The sequence below is a fragment of the Xyrauchen texanus genome, chromosome 42 (assembly GCF_025860055.1).
Source record: "Xyrauchen texanus isolate HMW12.3.18 chromosome 42, RBS_HiC_50CHRs, whole genome shotgun sequence".
Lineage (NCBI taxonomy): Eukaryota > Metazoa > Chordata > Actinopteri > Cypriniformes > Catostomidae > Xyrauchen > Xyrauchen texanus.
In genome coordinates, this window is record NC_068317.1 from 6887261 (window position 1) to 6906501 (window position 19241).

Below are 19241 nucleotides of genomic sequence, written 5' to 3' on the forward strand. Positions count from 1 at the left end.
GTGTTGTGCCCGCAGCTTCATATTCACACAAACTGAGGCGTTAATCAATCATCCTCTCCCCTTGTCCTTTTTCAGACAGTTCATGTTCAAAAAACATGTGATTTATTTGAGTCCCACGTGGTATTTTTATGTCTTCTTTTTATAGCAGACTAATTAGTAACATGCTGCTGTTAATCACTATGTTTCGGACTCTGTTATTTATTATTATTTGTTTCATTGGTAATATTTAATGTACATTTATTTAAAAAAAGTGAATGTCCTCTTAAAAGGCTTCAGTATAGTTAAATACTTTTGAAAAAGAGTAGCTTGGCTGTAGTTTTCAAATACTTAAAACAAATCTGTTTAATAAACGTAAGTTATTAAAAACAATTCAGTTGGGTCAGAAAAATAAACATAATTCAAGTTATAGTATCTGAAAAGAAGGCTTAACATGGTAAGACTTTACAACAATGTTCAACAGGTTAACATTAGATAATGAATTTGGAAACATGAACTAACAATATGCTGATTTTTCATAGCATTTATTAATCTTGGTTGATGTTAATTTATCAAAATACTATGTCTAATTTTTTTGCTATTAACATTTTCACTTCAAGTAAATTGGTAAGTGCTTTTTGCATTGTTATAGCAACATCAGGAGTTTTCTAAGTGTAAATTAGGCTTTGAAAAGTAGTGCTGCATTCCATTCAACACGAAAAGTCGGATTTTACAACGGAATGGAATGCATCTTTAAGTCAGAATTACAACTTGTAGGCTTGTGAAGAAATTCTCAACCACTCTCTCCACATGGTCCTCACTGAGAGCCCTCCAGAAAGGCCAAATACCTGTCCCATTTCTTGCTATACATGTCTATTTTGCTAATCTGTCTATATGACATCTTTTTAAATGCCGCTACCCTACCCAATTCAGTGAACCATTCTTGAAATGAGGGAGCGCCAATTGACTTCCAACCTCTAAGATGTATCTGTCAGCTATTTGTGTATTTGTCACCTACTCTAAACAATCTAGAGGGAGTCCAGTTGAAACTATCTTAAACTGAATAAGGTATACTCTTGCATCTCTAGACATAGTTTTAAGATTTTTTAAAGTCCTTTCCCACTCCCCACTCCCCATACTCCAATACCAAGTTCAAATTCCTTTCCCATAACCTCTAAAGAGCAGTTAAGGCCCTGTCACCAAGACTCTGAATCAACGAGGAATAATACACTGGCACTTCATGACCCTTTTCCAAGTGTGTTAGCACCATACAGAGGTGTCTGCAGCTTTAGGGGGCTGTGTACTACCAACAAAAATAGTACAAAGTAGATGGAGCAACTGTAAATACCTAAACAATCGAAACCTAGAAATCCCAAATTTTCAAATTATCACAAAGCACCAAGTGTAGCAACACCCCTCTCGATCCATTCTTTCCAGCAAAAGAGGGCCTTGTTAATACATAATTTGTGGTTCAGCCATAAACTTGAGGAAACATTTAGTATCACAATTGAACATGCGAGCAGCGTTTTTGCTTTTTTAGGAAATTTAATAAAAAAGACTTTGCAACGTGATATTGGGGCAAGGACCACTTGTTCAATGCTGTACCAGTGAGGGGCTCTATCAGGTGGAAGAGACCAATGGGCCAGGTGTCTGAGATTAAAAGCATAGTAATAAAACTAAATTTTGGGGAGGCCTAAGCCTCCTTTGTCAGTTGGTCTATGCAACTTACTGAAATGCAACTGAGGTTGTTTATCATTCCATATAAAAGACTTTAAAAGGCAAAATGCTGTCAGAGCAAGAGCTTCCAATTTAGACCAATTCACCCTATATCCTGAAAATTTGGAGAAAAAATTTATAATTCTATAGAGGCTAGGCATAGATCTTTTAGGGTCGGAGACAAATAATAATATATCATCTGCATAGAATAGAAGTTTATGCACCACACTTCCTGCTACAATGCAGAAAATTCATCCTCTTATCTTATTGCAGCTGCTAATGGTTCCAGGGCAAGACAGAACAATAAAGGGCAGAGATAGTCCCATTCCTCCATTTCTCAGCATCAAGTGAGATTGGGGTCTGGACATTCGCTACTGACCATATAATATTTATAAAAACTTCTAATATTTTCAGAAGAACTATTACCACGTATAAACCCCACTTGATCTATATGTATAATTGATGTAATTACTCTACTTAAACGATTAGCCAGAATTCTAGACAATATTTTTACATCTAACTGGATCAGTGAAATGGGATGATAACTTTTACATTAATTTGGGTCTTTATCTTTTTTAAGAACGAGACTGATATGGACATGCGCCATGGTTGGCGGTAGTTCACCTTTCTTTAATTACTCTGTGTAAACTTCTAACATAAGTGGTGCAAGTTCTGTGGTATATGATTTAAAAAAGTCTGCTGCAAAACAATCAGCACCCAGTGCCTTACCTGTTGGCAAGACTTTAATTACCTCAGCAAGCTCCTCCAAAGTAATATCTGAGTCAAGAAAGTCTTTTTAATCATTCATCAATTTAGGAAATTCTAATATCCTTATTGGAAGATGTGGACATGGAACTATATAGATCGAAATATAATTCTTTAAAGGCTTTAATTAATATCTGTGGGAGAAATATATTGCCTCCAGGACACTTCACTGAAGGAAGGGTGAAAAAAAAACTCTCTCTGTTTTATGTATCTGGCAAGTCTTCCTGCCTTGTTCCCAATGCAAAATATGTCTGTCTTGCCCTGAATAACCAAAACTCTACCTTCTGTGACAAAATAGTATTGTACCGATATTTTAGCTGAGTCAACTCTCTAAGTCCATTGGATGACATTCAGCGCTTCAGGTCTGTTTCAGCACTTTTAATACACTTTTCCAATTCTAGGAATTCATGTGCTTTGATCTTTTTAATGAATGAGGCGTATTGGAGGACTGGGTAGCTCAGTGAGTACTGATGCTGACTACCACCCCTGGAGTCACGAGTTCGAATCCAGGGTGTGCTGAGGGACTCCAGCCAGGTCTCCTAAGCAACCAAATTAGCCCATTTGCTAGAGAGGGTAGAGTCACATGGGGTGACCTCTTCATGGTCGCTGTGATGTGTGGTTCTCACTCTTGGTGGGGCGCGTGGTGAGTTGTGTGTGGGTGCTGTGGATAATAGCGTGAAGTCTCCACACGCATTATGTCTCTGCAGTAACGCGCTCAACAAGTCATGTTCAGATTGACGTCTCAGATGCGGAGGCAACTGAGATTCGTCCTCCGCCACCCGGATCGAGGCGAGTCACTATGCCACCACAAGGACTGGGAATTGGGCATTCCAAATTGGGGAGAAAAGCGGAGAATAAAATGTAAGAGCATATTGTATGATCCACCCCCTGAGAAGTGCCTTAAGCACCTCTCATTCCATGCCTACAGAGAACACTGGATCAACTGGCTTCTACATAAGCATTAACTTCTATCTTTAACATTTGTTGAAATGCTGGGTCCTGTTGAAGTGATGTATTAAAGACCATCTATATGATTTAATTTATACTATGTGGCAACATCTCAAACTAAAGCATGATCTATAACTAAAATGTTCACAATTGAGCTGTCGGTGGCGGATGGAATACTGATGAAAGAAAGGTGTAGTCCCTCCCAGATGGGTTCAGAAGTCTCCTAATATCTGTAAGCCCAAGATTTTCACACATCCTCTGTAGTGTCAATGTTGCTCTAAAGGGTCTAGACACCTTTGCATCATTATGATCATGAACCGGATCCATTAAAAGATTGAAGTCTCCACCCTCAAGATCTATAAAAATGTTCTGATCATCACTGTTGGGTGCATATATATTACCCAAAATCAAATCAAAACATAACATACAATAATGATTCTTTCTCAATTATCTTTAATCTGTTTGAGATATTTAAATTGTAAATGCTTACTTATCAATGTGATGACTCCCCTACTCTTTCTCAAAACAGCACTACAAAACAGATGCCCACCCCATGCCCTGACAAGTTTTTCAACTTCCTTTGAAGAAAGGTGCATTTCTTGAAGAAACACAACATATATTATATTAACCTATATTATTATATTAACACCTATATTAAGTGTGACATATTGACATGTAAAGATATATTGTGTACCTAAGGCCATAGACCACCATCCAAAATTTATGTAACTATAACATCCTTAATAACCCAAAGAACAGAAAACAAATGTGCTTCAACTTCATGCATAACAGTCCCAACTGGTGTCCATCGCCCGGAAATTCGGTCCATACACTCTCACAAGACTTTCCGTGACACTATTGATACCAGATTGCTCAAGTCTGGGGATTTATACATATTTATGTATATATATTATTTGTTTGTTTGTTTGTTTTGTTTGCTGCACACCCAGCCCCTAATCAGGCTAATCAAGCCCTTGAGAGGAATTAAGGTGACCGGAGGCGGCAGTTCCAGGGAGAGAGAGAGAGTTACTGGCAGCTGCCCGGCATGTGTTTGTGTTTGTCTTTTTGTTTAAGTTGGTTATTAAACTATTATTTATATTGTTAAGCCGATTCTCGCCTCCTCCTTTCCATTGAACTTCGTTGCAGAAGTTTTCTACTGCTCACTGAGTGTCTCATTCTCTTAATGTTAAAGGAATGATTATGAAGAACTCGCCAAGCAGTGCAAGATGTTCGCCAAGGATCTGCTGGCTCAGGCCCGCAACTCTCGTGAGCTGGAGGTGATCCTGAACCACACATCCAATGAAGACCATATTAACAAGAGAGGACTGATGGAGGAGCGCATGAATCTGAGTCGCCTCAAACTGGCCATCAGATACAACCAGAAGGAGGTAAAAAAGGATGGTTTACAGTTTTTAATGTAACTAACACTAACAGTCAAAAGTTTGGAGACACTTGACCTGATATATTTTTCTCTGTAATCTTAAAAACCTTTTGATCTAAGGCTTATCTAAGGCTTAGGCTTTAATGTTTGACATTAGTTTAAAAGACAAATATTAATTGTGCCTACGTATTAATTTCTTTACACATGTATTTACTACAATTTTAATAATTATTCTTTTTTTAACGGATGTATGTTTGTTAAATGGATTGACAACACCAGTCTGTTATATAAAATTCTTGTCCTTTTTCTGATAATTTTTCTCTTGGTCTGACCTGTACAGTTTGTTGCCCAGTCCAACTGCCAGCAGTTTCTGAACACAGTGTGGTTTGGTGAGATGGCGAGCTACCGGCGCAAGCACACAGGCTTAAAGATCCTGTCTGTTTTGAGTGTGGCGCTGCTGTGGCCCCTGCTGTCCGTCTGCTACCTGCTGGGGCCTCGTTCCCGTGTGGGACAGGTCATACACACACCATTTGTCAAGTTCATCATCCATAGCGCCTCCTACTTCACCTTTCTGCTGCTTCTGAACCTCTACTCACTAGTCTACAATGGGAATAAAAAGAATATCATGGGCCCTGCTCTGGAATTGATAGACTACCTTCTAATTCTCTGGATCATAGGTGAGGATGGACAGCATATGTGTTTTGTACTAAGTTTGGCATTGATGCCTTTTTCACGCATTGATAATCAGAAACTTTATTAACTATATCGGCAGTTTTTCCATATATATATATATATATATAGGGTTACTTGTTGCACAACATTTTTGTCTCTTCATCATTATTTCTCAACACAATTTTGGTAAAGTGTGAGCGGCAGGCTTACTTCAATGGGGGGGTTACACACCAGACATGTCTTGCAGATGACATGGCACATTCTAAAATTAGAAACCATCATTTTCTATGAGGATACAAACACCGCCATCACTCCTCAGCATCTGTCTTAGCTGCTCAGCTATGACTCTAGTGGCTGCTCAAAATTCTGCAATGTGATGGAGCGCAACTCGCATAGTTTTCCATAAATTTGACCCAAATCATTAACAAAGGACATAGATTATTTACTCTAACCATCACTGGATGATATATTGTGTACATTTATCTTTCATATAGCCTGCTCAATGCATTTCCAGTTATAAGTATGTATTTTTGTGGTTTGATAGCTTGAATTAAATCTATTCTATAGAAATCTATAGAAATTGCATTCTAAACTAAGGAATTTCTAATCGTTCAGTTTGCGCAGTTACACCAGTTCCATACTTTAACCTGCAAACTCATCAGCATCAATGAAGTACCAAAACTTCATTACTTTTGTGTGTATGGTCACTAGATTCAAAACTTTGGACTGCCACCTGCCACATAGACGTTTGTCTACATGTGCACACATTTCTTGTGAATGTGAGGTTGGTTTGTGTGTAACGAGAGGTAAAGTTTGAATTACGACCTAAACTGACCCTCATAGCCTCCTGCACCCCATCAGCACGTCATTCAGTATTTTTTACAATAAATTTGATATCACCCCCTTGTGGTCTCCCAAAGCTATTACACCAGACTACATTAAACGGAAGGCCAACTGACTGTGAATTGGAAAACTCACAACTATAGGCTTATAATTTAAATGTCGCTAAAGTTAACATATCGATGCCTCAGAAGCCTATCGAGAGAAAAATAGATTGTTTTGTTTCACATGAAGCCAAATCAGGATCAACTGTTGCATGTCATTGAGCTACATGCAGACTGATATCTTTCATGTATGAAGACCAAATGGTGTTGGACATGTTACACATGAGCAAACCTATTTTACAATGGGCCATATGTTCGAGTGAAATGTGTAGGGCGGGATTGTGAAATGTGTCAAACTTGTTTTTGTTTACTTTGGAAATAACGTGCACTGGTGAATTATGCACATAAAGACCAAGAACATGCCTTAAGAACGTAAATAGGATAAGTTTTGATTTAATTTGGATTTTTATACACATACAGTTAGAAACAATAGGAGAAATCAACTTTTGGGAAACATTTTATGTATGAAGTGAAATTGCCAGAGGAGGCCCCAGGCTGGGGCTCATTCTCAGTGAAAATGTATATTATTTAACTGTTCCTCATATACTGTATGTATTCAGACCATCAGTATGACTGATAAATTACTTAGATAATGTTCAATGATGCAGAAGTTCCACACAACTTGTGGTTACTGTCTCTCCAGTGTGAATTATCAGGATATCACTGTGTAATTTGTAGCTAATGTCTCGTGTTTTAGCTATTTATTTATTTTTTTTAATTCCTCCTATGAAGAATGAATCTGCCAAAATAACCAGATTTTTTACAGTACAGATGCACATCTATTTCTGGCTTCATGTTTGTTTTTTTGTTTTTCTGCATTTAAAGGAATGGTTCACTTAAAATTCTGTCAATTTACTGAAACAAAATATCATTAGATACTGTCAGTGTGCACAAATCACATGGACATTACATCATCCATAATATGATGCTGTTAATTGGTGGTTTACTAACGAGCCCAGTATGTGGTAACCACACAAGTTCCATGTATTGTCCTGTGACAGGCCGGAGGGCGGGGCTGTGTCATGATCATACACGCAAGGTCCCTTATCAGGCTAATTAAACCTCCGAGAGGGATAAAGGCAGACTGCGTAGGATTGTGCGTGAGAGAGAGATAGTTTACGGCCATGTCCGTCATTTGTGTGTGTTTGTGTCTTTTAAGTTTATAATTAAAACTAAAAATTCTGTCAATTTACTGAAACAAAATATCATTAGATACTGTCAGTGGTTTCATATAGAACATCTTGCATTATGTATTACTGTGGATCATTTTCAGTCCATCAGTCATCTTGATCCAGCTATGTGGCTTCTTTGTTTGAATTTCCAAATTAATTGAACCATTGCCAAATCAAAAGACACCTGCCTTTGTATGCATTTCCTTTTACTTATTATCAAATATTCAACCGCAGGTGTTTAGAAAACTAGTTCTTCTAGTTTTGTGTTGTTGGTTTTGGGTGCGTCCATTATCATGTTTATCGTCATCACTGCATTATCCACAGATCTCTTCCCAGTATCTCAAAAGTCATTGTCATGGGTGTCACTTTATTTTTAACTGTGCTAGGGACATTCGGAGGGTGCACAATCATGGCGGTTTGGACGTCACAATTTGTCATGGAAAAGTATGCAAAAATGTTCCTACTCCCTTAAAGATATTAATGAAATAAGTGTCCTGAGAAATCTCACCGGTTTCTGTGACAGCTGTAAACTTTGTAAACTGCAAACAAAAATGTGTCCTCGGACCACGGACTTTAACCTAGTTTCCATCCACTTTTCACGCTGTTTTGTTATCAACAAAGTGAAAATGCGTAAAAAACATTTGTCATATTTGCCGTCTTCTGCCTGTTTCCATTCAAATGGACTTTTATCGATAAAAATTGTGTGTGATGACGTCATGCCTAAAAAAACACTTTGTCATATAAGTTTTGATTTATAGCTAAATAAATCTGCCCTTAAGCCGTTTCCACACAGAAATGTGTGTATATCATTAATTGTGTACCTTTTGCCTCCCAGATATTTTGTACTTATTTATTTCCTCCCTGAATTCTTTGTAAAATTAATTGAGACAATTCATTAAATTAGTCAGCTTATACTGACGCTGACCTCTCAGTCATTTTGCTCATTTTGAGTCGTAATGTTTTTCAGTTCAGGGCGCTATTGTGCCACTGTTGAATTTAACAGCCACAGGAACAAACTATGCTGCTCTTTTGCTCGGTTTTGGTCTCAAATTATTTTTGGAGGGCAGAGTTTTGGGATTAGGGGGCGTGGCTAATTCAGTGGCTCGGTCACGTGAAATCTTCAGAATGCTAAAATCAATTACAGCACCATTAATGAGGTTATGCAAAAACCATTTAACATGATCTTTTACTGTTTTGATAAATAGTCTATGTGATGTATTGACTCAGATCAGGTCTGTAGTATATTTATTTTAGAAATGTCAGAAAATCCAAAATTAAAAGCACATAACTGTTAATCAGAAGGTCACTGGTTCGATCCCCACAGCCACCACCATTGTGTCCTTGAGCAAGGCACTTAACTCCAGGTTGCTCTGGGGGGATTGTCCCTGTAATAAGTGCACTGTAAGTCGCTTTGGATAAAAGCATCTGCCAAATGCATAAATGGAAATGGAATGGAAATATATCAAAACCTGTTTTTCTGTCTTTTAAAGCTGCCATGCACAGATACAATCTTGTGGAGTAGCATTATCAAGGAATCTTATATGGAATGTGCTTTAAGAACACACCTTGTACCATGAAAACGGGATTAACATGTAATTGAAAACTGTCAGTAATAAGGAATTTCTGCCTTGCTGCTTGGACGCTTCTGTTGCTGATGGCACATTCCTCTCTTTGTAGGCATGGTGTGGTCAGATGTGAAGCGTCTGTGGTATGAGGGATTGGAGGACTTCCTGGAAGAGTCACGGAACCAGATGAGCTTCGTCATGAATTCACTTTATCTGGCCACTTTTGCCCTTAAAATTGTGGCTCACAGCAAGGTATAAAGGGGTGTAATGACCCCTTGTCTTGAACATTTTGAGTGCTTTAAAAGGTGATAAATGTTCTAAATCAAGCATTAAACTGCATTAAGAAAACACCTATATTTGCTCTAAAGATGCAAACTACAGTTGTGTGAATCACACAAAACCTGTCAAAAACATGTCCAGATCATATTTCACCCCAAAATCAAATGAAAGATATTGTTAAAAGATAATTATGCCTATTTTTTAGGAGATTAAGATTTCATGTCATTTTTTGTTGCATTATTCTTATGACAATAAAGCAAATTTCCTCCCGAATTCTCATCACCATAATGCAAGGAAATGTTTTTGTTTGAAGTGTTAGTCTCTCTTATTTTTATGCCAGAAATGGCAGAGTTGAATAATGCATGTTAACAACAGTCTTTCCTGTGTCCTTTGCTTTAGTTCAAGGACAATGTAAAGGACAGGAAGGACTGGGATGCATTTCACCCCATACTGATCGCTGAGGGACTCTTTGCTTTTGCCAATGTTCTGAGCTACCTGCGTCTCTTCTTCATGTACACCACCAGCTCCATCTTGGGGCCTTTACAGGTAATTACTGCAACCTCTGTCTGGATTCACTGCCAGACCCATTGGAATCATCTAACAGTATAAACACTTAAGCTTTTCCTCCTGTTGTGATTATGTAATGCTCGCCAGCCATACCGATAATGTTCTGAATTCCAGAGAATTCTCTTGTCTCCTGTATATGAAATCTGTGCTGTTTTGGATCAGCCAAGTCTTTGCTCTGCATCTGTTTTTTGAGCCCTTACTTGATCACCCCTGTCATGGATTTTCATTTCTCATTTATTGGGATTTATTGCTGGAAATGCCTCATGGATAGTGGAGGGAAGAATATCAAGAAATACACAGGTCATAATTCACTCCAAAATCCTTTTTTTTTTTTTGGTTTTATAAATAAATAATTATGAGAAGAAGAAATTATAATTTGCTTTGAGGAAATTAACCTTGTTTTTCCCAGCCATTGTGTGTGTGTGTGTGTGTGTGTGTAGCCTGATCTCACATAAAATTCGGCAAGTGTGTACCGATTTGTTCTTTAGCCGAAATCAGTATATGTTGACAGAATTTGAAAACACTGCCTCCAGAGGCTAAATGTAAATGTTTCAGAGCATATAAATAAGTATGACATACATTTATATCCAGGAGAGGTCGCCAGAAACCAGTTGTAAAAAGAATTGTTTTCAGCTGAACAGGTTGTAAAGCAGTGAAGAGAAATGTTTATTTTATTTAATTTACCCTCCAAACAAAACCCAGATCTAATCACAACCATTAGTAGAGTCAAAATGCAATGTTAGGGATAAAAATGCAACCTCCTTGTGATTGTTTATACAAACTGATTACTTTCTCCTTTGATTGGGAATTGAGCTGTGGTCTCCCATGCATCTGACATTGTTCAACCATTCCAAATATGTCCAATGGGAGATAGAGCATGTCAGTGAGTCGGCATACTGTTGCCGATCGTAGGGTACTGGAACGTTCAGAAACAGCATGCCGACTTCCCGTGTGATCATGTTGGGGGTGTGTGTGTGTGTGTGTGTGTGTGTGTGTGTGTGTGTGTGTGTGTGTTTGTGTTTGTGTTTGTGAATATATTTTGATGAAAATTAAGTTCATTGCACAAATTCTTATTTCTATAATGCAAAAACACAAAATACTAAAATAAATTGTCCATTGTTCATTCCATTGCTGTATTACAGTAATTTAAATCAGCATTTAAATCAAATTTAATTCAGCACAACAATACTACTTAGAAATGTACTTTACAGTAAAGTAATATATCTCAAATTTAAGTAATACATGTTCATATTTAAAACGGGTAAATAATGCAATTTGTTACCAAAAAAACTGTTCTCAAATAGGGTTGTCTCAATCAGCTCCCTAGTTCAGTAGTCAGGGGACTGATCAGGGAGTCTGGTTCGCTCACTAAAAATTCCCAAATGCACCATAAAAACCAGGGAGCATCGTTGCTCACTATTGTGCCCTTCAAGTGGAGTCTGAAAAAATCATAATTACGAGTTCTTAGGACATGAACGATCAAGGGAAGATGTTCTTACAAGTGGGAAACTTGGAATTCTAGATGATACACAAGTTGCCGAGATGGGACGTTGGAAGGGGCGTGTCGACAGGAAAGATGATGGAAACTAATGATTTAGCAAAAATATTTCAAATTCTGTACATTATTTTAATAATATGAATTTGTTATATATGACACTCAACTAATACCATTCATTTATAAATCATATATGTCGTAAATAAGTGATGCAAGTGTATTCATTTATGTTTATTAACTAGTACAACAGAAAATTTGCTTTTGCCGTCGCTCATTGTGTATTTGAGTTTGGCCTTTTATTTTGTTTCCCACTTGAATGAGTGACATCATTGTAATGTATGCCCAACTCGGAGGTGCAAGCCAAAGTCTTTCTAGCGAGTCAGTCCACTGTCGGCCATCTTTTGAATGCTCTAGGAAGGCTATTTCCAGTCATGCCATTGCAGCTCCAATCTACTTGAATGGGGAAAGACCAAAATCTCCAAAACAGTCGGTAAAGATTACGATCAAAGAACATATTTTAAAACAGCATTAAAATCTTACAATGCTGGATTCATAAACTATGCTTCTTTACCTCAGATTATGCTAAAAAACAAAAGGATCCCGGCTTATATATCTAATGTGCATGCACGTTCTCAAGATGATTGACCAGCAATGTCTGTATCTAAATGGCAATTGGCTCTTTTACCTGTAAGGCGGGACTTCCTTTCTACATCCGTTGACTGTTGGGTGCTAGAGCTTCTTGGTTGGGCATTCCAGTTGCTCTCATACATTTTAATGGAAGTAGCCCATCTTTGCTAAATAATCTCTGGCACGAGCTGCCCAGGTCCACTTGAAGGCAGCATACGTATATTCCCTCACCGGAAACATTGCCATGTCTTCTGAAGTCTCTCAAGTGGTTAGATGATGACCACAAGTGTAAAACTATGAAGTCCAAGCTTTATTTTCTCTAAAGAGCATTGTTTGTAATGTCTTTCATTTATAATTACCATGAAAGTGAATTTATTTTTTAAATATTTGAGTTGTAAAATGGTTTAAAATACACTCCTATTATTTTTATTTCTTTATTTATGTAATATATCTGTTATAATAGTGTCATTTATACAGCAATGTTGTTGATTAATAACAGCTGCACTTGAATGCGAGGGCTCATACTGGTGTCGCAGGTGATTGAGTCATAAGAGTCCCAATGTTCATTGTTTCAGTACCCTCACCAGTGATCAATTTCATGTTCACAATATACTGATTCATGACATAGGGAGCTAATTGAGATACATGGTAGGCTTCCTAAACACTCCCACATCTGCCACTGGTAAGTCAAACAAATAGCCCCGCCCTAAACTCATGCCATTGGTTGATCATTGAATAGCACCTTTAATATACAATATATTGAAAAAATATATTTTTTCACATAATATTAATGAAAATTAGACTTTTTCGCTTAATGTGCTTAAATATCATGAAAATAATGACACAATGCAAAAAAAAAAAGAATGGGCCTAAAAATAGGCTTCATTTTCTTCATGAAATATACTGTGTATATATATATATATATATATATATATATATATATATATATATGTATATGTGTTATATCTCTTAAATTTGGGAAATAATATGAATCCAACATTTTACATTTAGCCTACACTTTTAACCTAAGCAACTTCAGTGGATTCAGTACGTTCAAAGTATACTTTTAAATCAGTATGTGTGTCTGGGGATTGAACCAATGACTTTGATGTTGCTAGTGCCATACTTTTCCAGTCAAGCGACAGGAATTTAGACATCCTGGCTATTTTAAGGCCTGAAAAAGACTAGAGAAGATGTATGGTCACCTTAAAACTACGTACTGTACATTGACACGCAATATTGTAGGATTTACAATGAGGCATATAATAGAATACCCCAAGCAATGGAAGCATTTCAGTGTCCAATGGGAAAAGAATTTGACACAATACCGAATCATCATATCAGAGAGTCTAAAATTTGAAATGACTACTTCAACTCAATCATGGAGCTACAAAGATGGGAAGTCAAAGATGTGGAAAATATTTAGCAGGAGTCTGAGAGTGACAAGAAAAAGAATTCAAGTAATGGGGGTATGTGCACCATTGCCAAAATCCTGGCTGTGTTTCAGAGCAAACATTATGGTTCACTGGTCAGCTTTGACACAGGGAATTTATCTTGTCTGTCACCTCAACCCACACTGGAATGGCCAGTGGAACTTATAAGGCAGAGGTAGAAGCAGGCACAAGAGCTAGTCTACTGTATGTGTGCTGAAACAGGTCACCTAATGTACAGAGAAATGTTCCCCTGTCTGTTACCCCCCTAATGGGCTTAACCAATATTTACCTGAGCTATGTTTATCAGTGGGAAGTTGTTGTCTGACATATGAATTTAAATTTGGCATTCAACACACAGAAAAAACTTGGGTCAGAACATTGCCATATTTACTTAACCAATTTAGATACTCATACTTAGATACTTACAGCCCAAATGGGTTGGGGTCTCTCTTTGCATGCATCCCCCAAGCAGGTGGTGCCCTAGGCGACTGCCTAATTCGCATATTCCTTGAAACGGCCCTGATTATATGTACACAAACATTATGTACATCAACCCATAAATAGCTTTTCTCAAATATATATCTCTTAAAAGAATATTCCAGGTAACATACTGTCCAATTTAGTTTCTAATGACAGTTTTTGTGGTCTGTTGTTGATTACGACAACAAAACTAGCTCAAAAAGTTTACAGTAGCACACTTACTGTACAATTGAAGCCAGGGAAGTATATGGGATTTTTGTTCTGAGGGACGAGTCAAAATTATTTTCCATTATTTTCAGGCCACAGATGTTTCTGATAGAGCGCAAGTCGTGTTTAACCCAGGATATTTCTTTAAAGCAAGATGTCTGTTGATGCTTGTGGTGTCTCCATGGATTTCTCAGACTGGACTGCTTTGGGTTTGATGTGGAAGGGCTGATGATGTATTTGTGGTTGCAGATCTCCATGGGCCAGATGCTTCAAGAGTTTGGGAAGTTTCTTGGCTTGTTCATGCTGGTGCTCATATCTTTCACCATTGGCCTGACACAGCTGTATGGAAAAGACCAGAAGGATCCATCCAGAAGCAAAGACGAAAGCAAAGACTGCGAGGGCATCTTCTGTCAACAGCAGAGCAATGACACGTTTCACACGTATTTCATCTTATTTTCACTAATTGCACACTTGGTCACGTCATGCATTTTAACTGATCTGAGAGCTATCCGGTCATGAAGAGACAAAGTATAAATGCCCTCCAGTTTAAGATGTTGACAATTTTTTTTAAATGTAATTTTTCAATGCGGGTATTTGCTAAAATATTAATTTGGTCAACTTTACACTAGTGTATAGATGACCTCAAAGCAGACATGGACTAAAAGCTACAAAACTCCAATTTTAAATCTTCCCTAATCATATATCGTTGACTTTCTCCAGGTTTATGGGGACATGTTATGCCCTCTTCTGGTATATTTTCTCCCTGGCACACGTGGCTCTGTTCGTCACGAGGATCAGCTACACGGAAGAATTGCGTTCCTTTGTGGGAGCTCTAATCGTCGGTACCTACAACATTGTTGTAGTCATCGTTCTTACCAAGCTTCTGGTGGCCATGCTGCACAAGAGTTTCAGACAAATTGCTGTGAGTGGACATACCTTTTTTTTACGAAAAAAACTTTTAAATTATGAAATGCAAGGTTTTTAGTGTTTTAGGTTGTATTTAACATTCAAAGAAGTAGATTTATAATAGTGGCCATCATATAAATGATTGGACATAACAGTAAAAAAAATAAAATAATAATAAATACGAAGCCATTTTTACTTCCTCTTAAAGTCATCAGGAAACACTGTTCGCAATCTGTATTACTTTCATAATCAAACATAATGTATTTCAGAGTGAAATAGGATATTAAATGAGAAAAACGTAGGACAAAAATGTATTTTATCATTAAGGAATTGATTGGATTGTGAAAGAGTGGGGCGTTCCAAAACAGAATGGAGACAGGTGGTTTAAGGGGAGAGGTTAAAAAGTAAAAGTGATTTGTGACATCATCTGAAAAAAAAAGTTCATTAGCAGAGCAAGTCGTTGCATTTTATGAAATATTACAAAGGCATACAGTTTATTACAGTCAAAGACATACAGGAATTGCACGCACTGATGAATCATTTATAATTAGACCAGAAATGTACTTTAAGAAATTATAAATAGGGTCCATTTTGATTTCATGTTGACTTTCATGATTTTGCCTGCTTGCAGAACCATGAAGATAAGGAGTGGAAATTTGCCCGTGCCAAACTTTGGCTCAGCTACTTCGATGACAAGTGCACCCTGCCTCCACCCTTCAACATTCTCCCTTCACCCAAAACTGTGTGTTACCTGGTGATCAGCTTGAGCAAATGGGTCTGTTCTCACACCTCCACTGGCAAGGTCAAGAGACAGAACAGCCTCAAGGTACGTGAGAATGAAAGGAATGGGAAAAGTCAAATAAAATTTTGCTAGTAACTGTATTGCCTGATAGAAGCCTTAGAAGCATTTAAAGGTGAACTCTGTGCATTTTTTCCTCATCAAAAAGGTTTTACTTTTACAGAATTAAGAAGTAATATTGAAACATATGTATGAAATTATGACCATTCATGTGAGATGAAGAGTTTAGTCATATCAGGAACCTTATAAAATATATTTTGTTCTACATGGGGTGGGGCACCCTCATGCGGGCAGACATGTTATGATCACATGACCAGCTGAATACTTCTTGCTTAATCTCAGTAACTGCCCTGTTATTGGACACTTTCACTCATGGATTAAATGAATCCTGGTTTACAGTGAATAGTGATATTGTACAATGCATTGGTAACTGAAAACTACTGTGTTTGAATGATGTAGCATCCAGGCCACTAGATGTCAGTGTAAGCCAATGTAAGCCACTACAACATACTTCAAACAATTACTGAGTGCACCTTTAAGCACAATATTACATAACACAGCAACAGTTCTTATTTCATTTCCAGTTGAACATGACGGAAGTCCTAACTTGCGCATCAGTAAGATTAATTCAGTAACCGTTTCAACAGGAGTTTTTGAATCATAAATAAAACCAGCTTAGAAGAGTCAGTTGTTCTGCCATCATACTTCACTGTTCGTGTTGTATGTTTCGAGTTGTAGAGTCAAAAGAACAGACTCTTCAGAGAAATTTGTTCGAGAACAGGGTTCCCACACGTTCTAGAAAGCCTGGAATTTTGCAATTTCAATGCAGTTTTCCAGAAAATAGAAAAATCCCTAAATGTCCTGTGTAGCGGAATGACCCTCTTGTCATCGTTGCCCTGCCTCTGAGGGCCATTCTTCAGCCAGGCACATGACGCGAGTTGGGCAGGAGAAGAGAAGAGGCGCATAATTAATATGAGAATGAGGCACACTTGTTGTGTGTTTGGCCTTGTCAACACTTCCAAATAAACGTAGAGCATGCCTCTTCTCTGGGACTCGGCTTCTATTCTCCATGTGCACACACACTGGCATTCTTGCTGTTCCAGGGCAGAGCGGGCAGGGTGCTCGCCGCTTAAACAGACTGGCTGGGCCTGATCTTCGGAATCCCAGCTGGAGTTGGAGATGTCGCAGGAGAGGAGACAGTTCCCAGGTGGTGCAGCCTAACAAAGTTAATTTATTTTTAATAATTCATTGGTTAAAGTCATAGCTTGCCCCACCGTTACCACCTAAAGGGCCCTGTGATTTCCGTGATCAGGAAAATATGGACGGGATCACTGATTCCAGTCATTGGAATGTCATGGAATATAGCATATTTGGTTATGAATATGAATGTTTAAATGCACAATTAATTACATTAAAAACAACACAATATGTCCTAGTGTGATTATTAAAATTCAAAAGACTGCAATTTAATAAAATAAATATATAATGTTCTGCATGCTTCAAAGTGAATGTGTGAAGCCGGCTGTTTATACACTGAAAAAACCTTATGTGCGCTCATATGTGTGTGTGTGGGGGGGCTGGAGGCTTTAATAATCACACTTGGCCATGTATCGAACTGCTTATCCAGAGATGAGATACTACAGTACTGTCAGAAACACACAGAAATGGCAAAATAAAAGCTTGATTTAAATGGACACGACAAATTAGGAAAATATGACAGTATATTACTACTGTATAGTTGTTAAATGTACTGTAATTATTATCTCCAGTGTTTCTGATTTTGCTTTGATGATTTTATAAAAAATAAAAAATAAATACATAAATAATTACTTTTAACATTTAACATTGCATTGTTTTTATCAAATGTTATGTTATGTTGAAAATGTAATTAATTAGAAAAATTCTATTTCCATTTGATTAAAGGTTTAATTAATACATTTTATTAGACACCTGTGGAGCAGGACATGGTCTTGTGCCTTTCACTGCGGAGAAAGGAAGCGTAAAGGTGCGTACACACTGCCAGCGACATCGCGCGCGACAGCGACTCAATACCATTCATTTTCAATGCGAGCACAGCGACTTCCGGCGACACGAGCTGTCGCGACCGTTGGCGCTAGATGTGGGCGTGTCCAGCGACGCGACAATGTTGAGAAAAGTTCAACTTTGGAGCGACTAACGGAAGCGACAGCCAATAGGAGAGAAGACGGGAGAGCTCACGTGATCCTTCTCTCTCTCTCTCAGCTCCTGCAGTAACGGAAAGGTGGATGAAAGGCTAATTCTTGCTGTTAGAAATTTTCCAGTGCTTTATATGTCTCTTCCCACGTACAAGGACATTTTTAAGAAAAATACTGCGTGGAAAGGTGTATCTGAGATCGCGAGGATTTTATGGACCCAGACAGACATTTGCATTTGCATTTTCGCCGCAGATAAACAGCCGCTATGGCAAACAGCACGCATTGTTTCTCATTCATCTTTGATATAAAGCATTTTATGTACCGATTCCATTTATATTTAGTCTTTTCCCTCCAAAATGTTTGTTTTTAGTGGCAAGAAAAGAGATTCGCTGTCAACAGCAATGGAGTGGCATCCGTGAATGTCATTTATAAACGTTACTAGGCAACCAGTAGTGGGAACACCCACTAGCGACTTCACCGCCAGCCACTGGCGACCTGCAGTGATAAAGTCGCTGGCAGTGTGTACGCACCTTAAGGGCCGCCGGAGCGACAGACAGATGGAGAGAGACCAGAGACGCTGTGTGCTGTAAAGAGTTTTGTTTAGTTTAGTTTAGTTTTGTAAGGGGTGGCTGTGGCTCAGGTGGTAGAGGGGGTTGGCCACTAATCGCAGGGTTGGCGGTTCGATTCCTGGCCCACAGGACTCCACATGCCGAAGTGCACAAGCTGAAAAGCCCGTACTTTGTTATAAAGATGAAAAACAATTGCATTAAAAGTTGACTCACGTGTCCTTCCTACTCAAACCACTCTACACTGGTGCCGAAACCCTGGATTGCGAAGACGACTGACCGCCATGGACATCTCACCGCTGGGCGAAGTCATCCGTGCCCTGGCTAGCATCCAGGAGGCCCATCATCAAGGCCTCCTCGCCCAGGAGCGCCATTTCCAGGAGCTTCACCAAGCCCAGGCCGAGGATCGGCATGCCTTACTGAGCTGGCTAGCTCCAGGCAGATCCTCCACTGTGTTTGACCAAGTGAGAGTAATCTATGGTCAGCAGCTCCAGCCTGATGTCGCAATCACATATCTGTATTTTTCAGTTATTAGGGACTTGTTGTATGGAGTAATGCAGGACACTCAA

General features: G+C 38.4%; 1 protein-coding gene across 1 annotated transcript in view; it reads left to right on the forward strand.

The window, feature by feature from the left end:
• The window catches only part of LOC127635260 (short transient receptor potential channel 1-like), a 42923-nt gene that overhangs the window by 15589 nt on the left and 8093 nt on the right, over positions 1 to 19241 (forward strand). Inside the window, exons 6-12 of the mRNA XM_052115170.1 lie at positions 4598 to 4793; positions 5127 to 5463; positions 9252 to 9391; positions 9818 to 9964; positions 14477 to 14667; positions 14948 to 15149; positions 15765 to 15959. Of these exons, the coding sequence (XP_051971130.1) occupies positions 4598 to 4793; positions 5127 to 5463; positions 9252 to 9391; positions 9818 to 9964; positions 14477 to 14667; positions 14948 to 15149; positions 15765 to 15959 (1408 nt within the window). The remainder of the gene's footprint in view (positions 1 to 4597; positions 4794 to 5126; positions 5464 to 9251; positions 9392 to 9817; positions 9965 to 14476; positions 14668 to 14947; positions 15150 to 15764; positions 15960 to 19241) is intronic.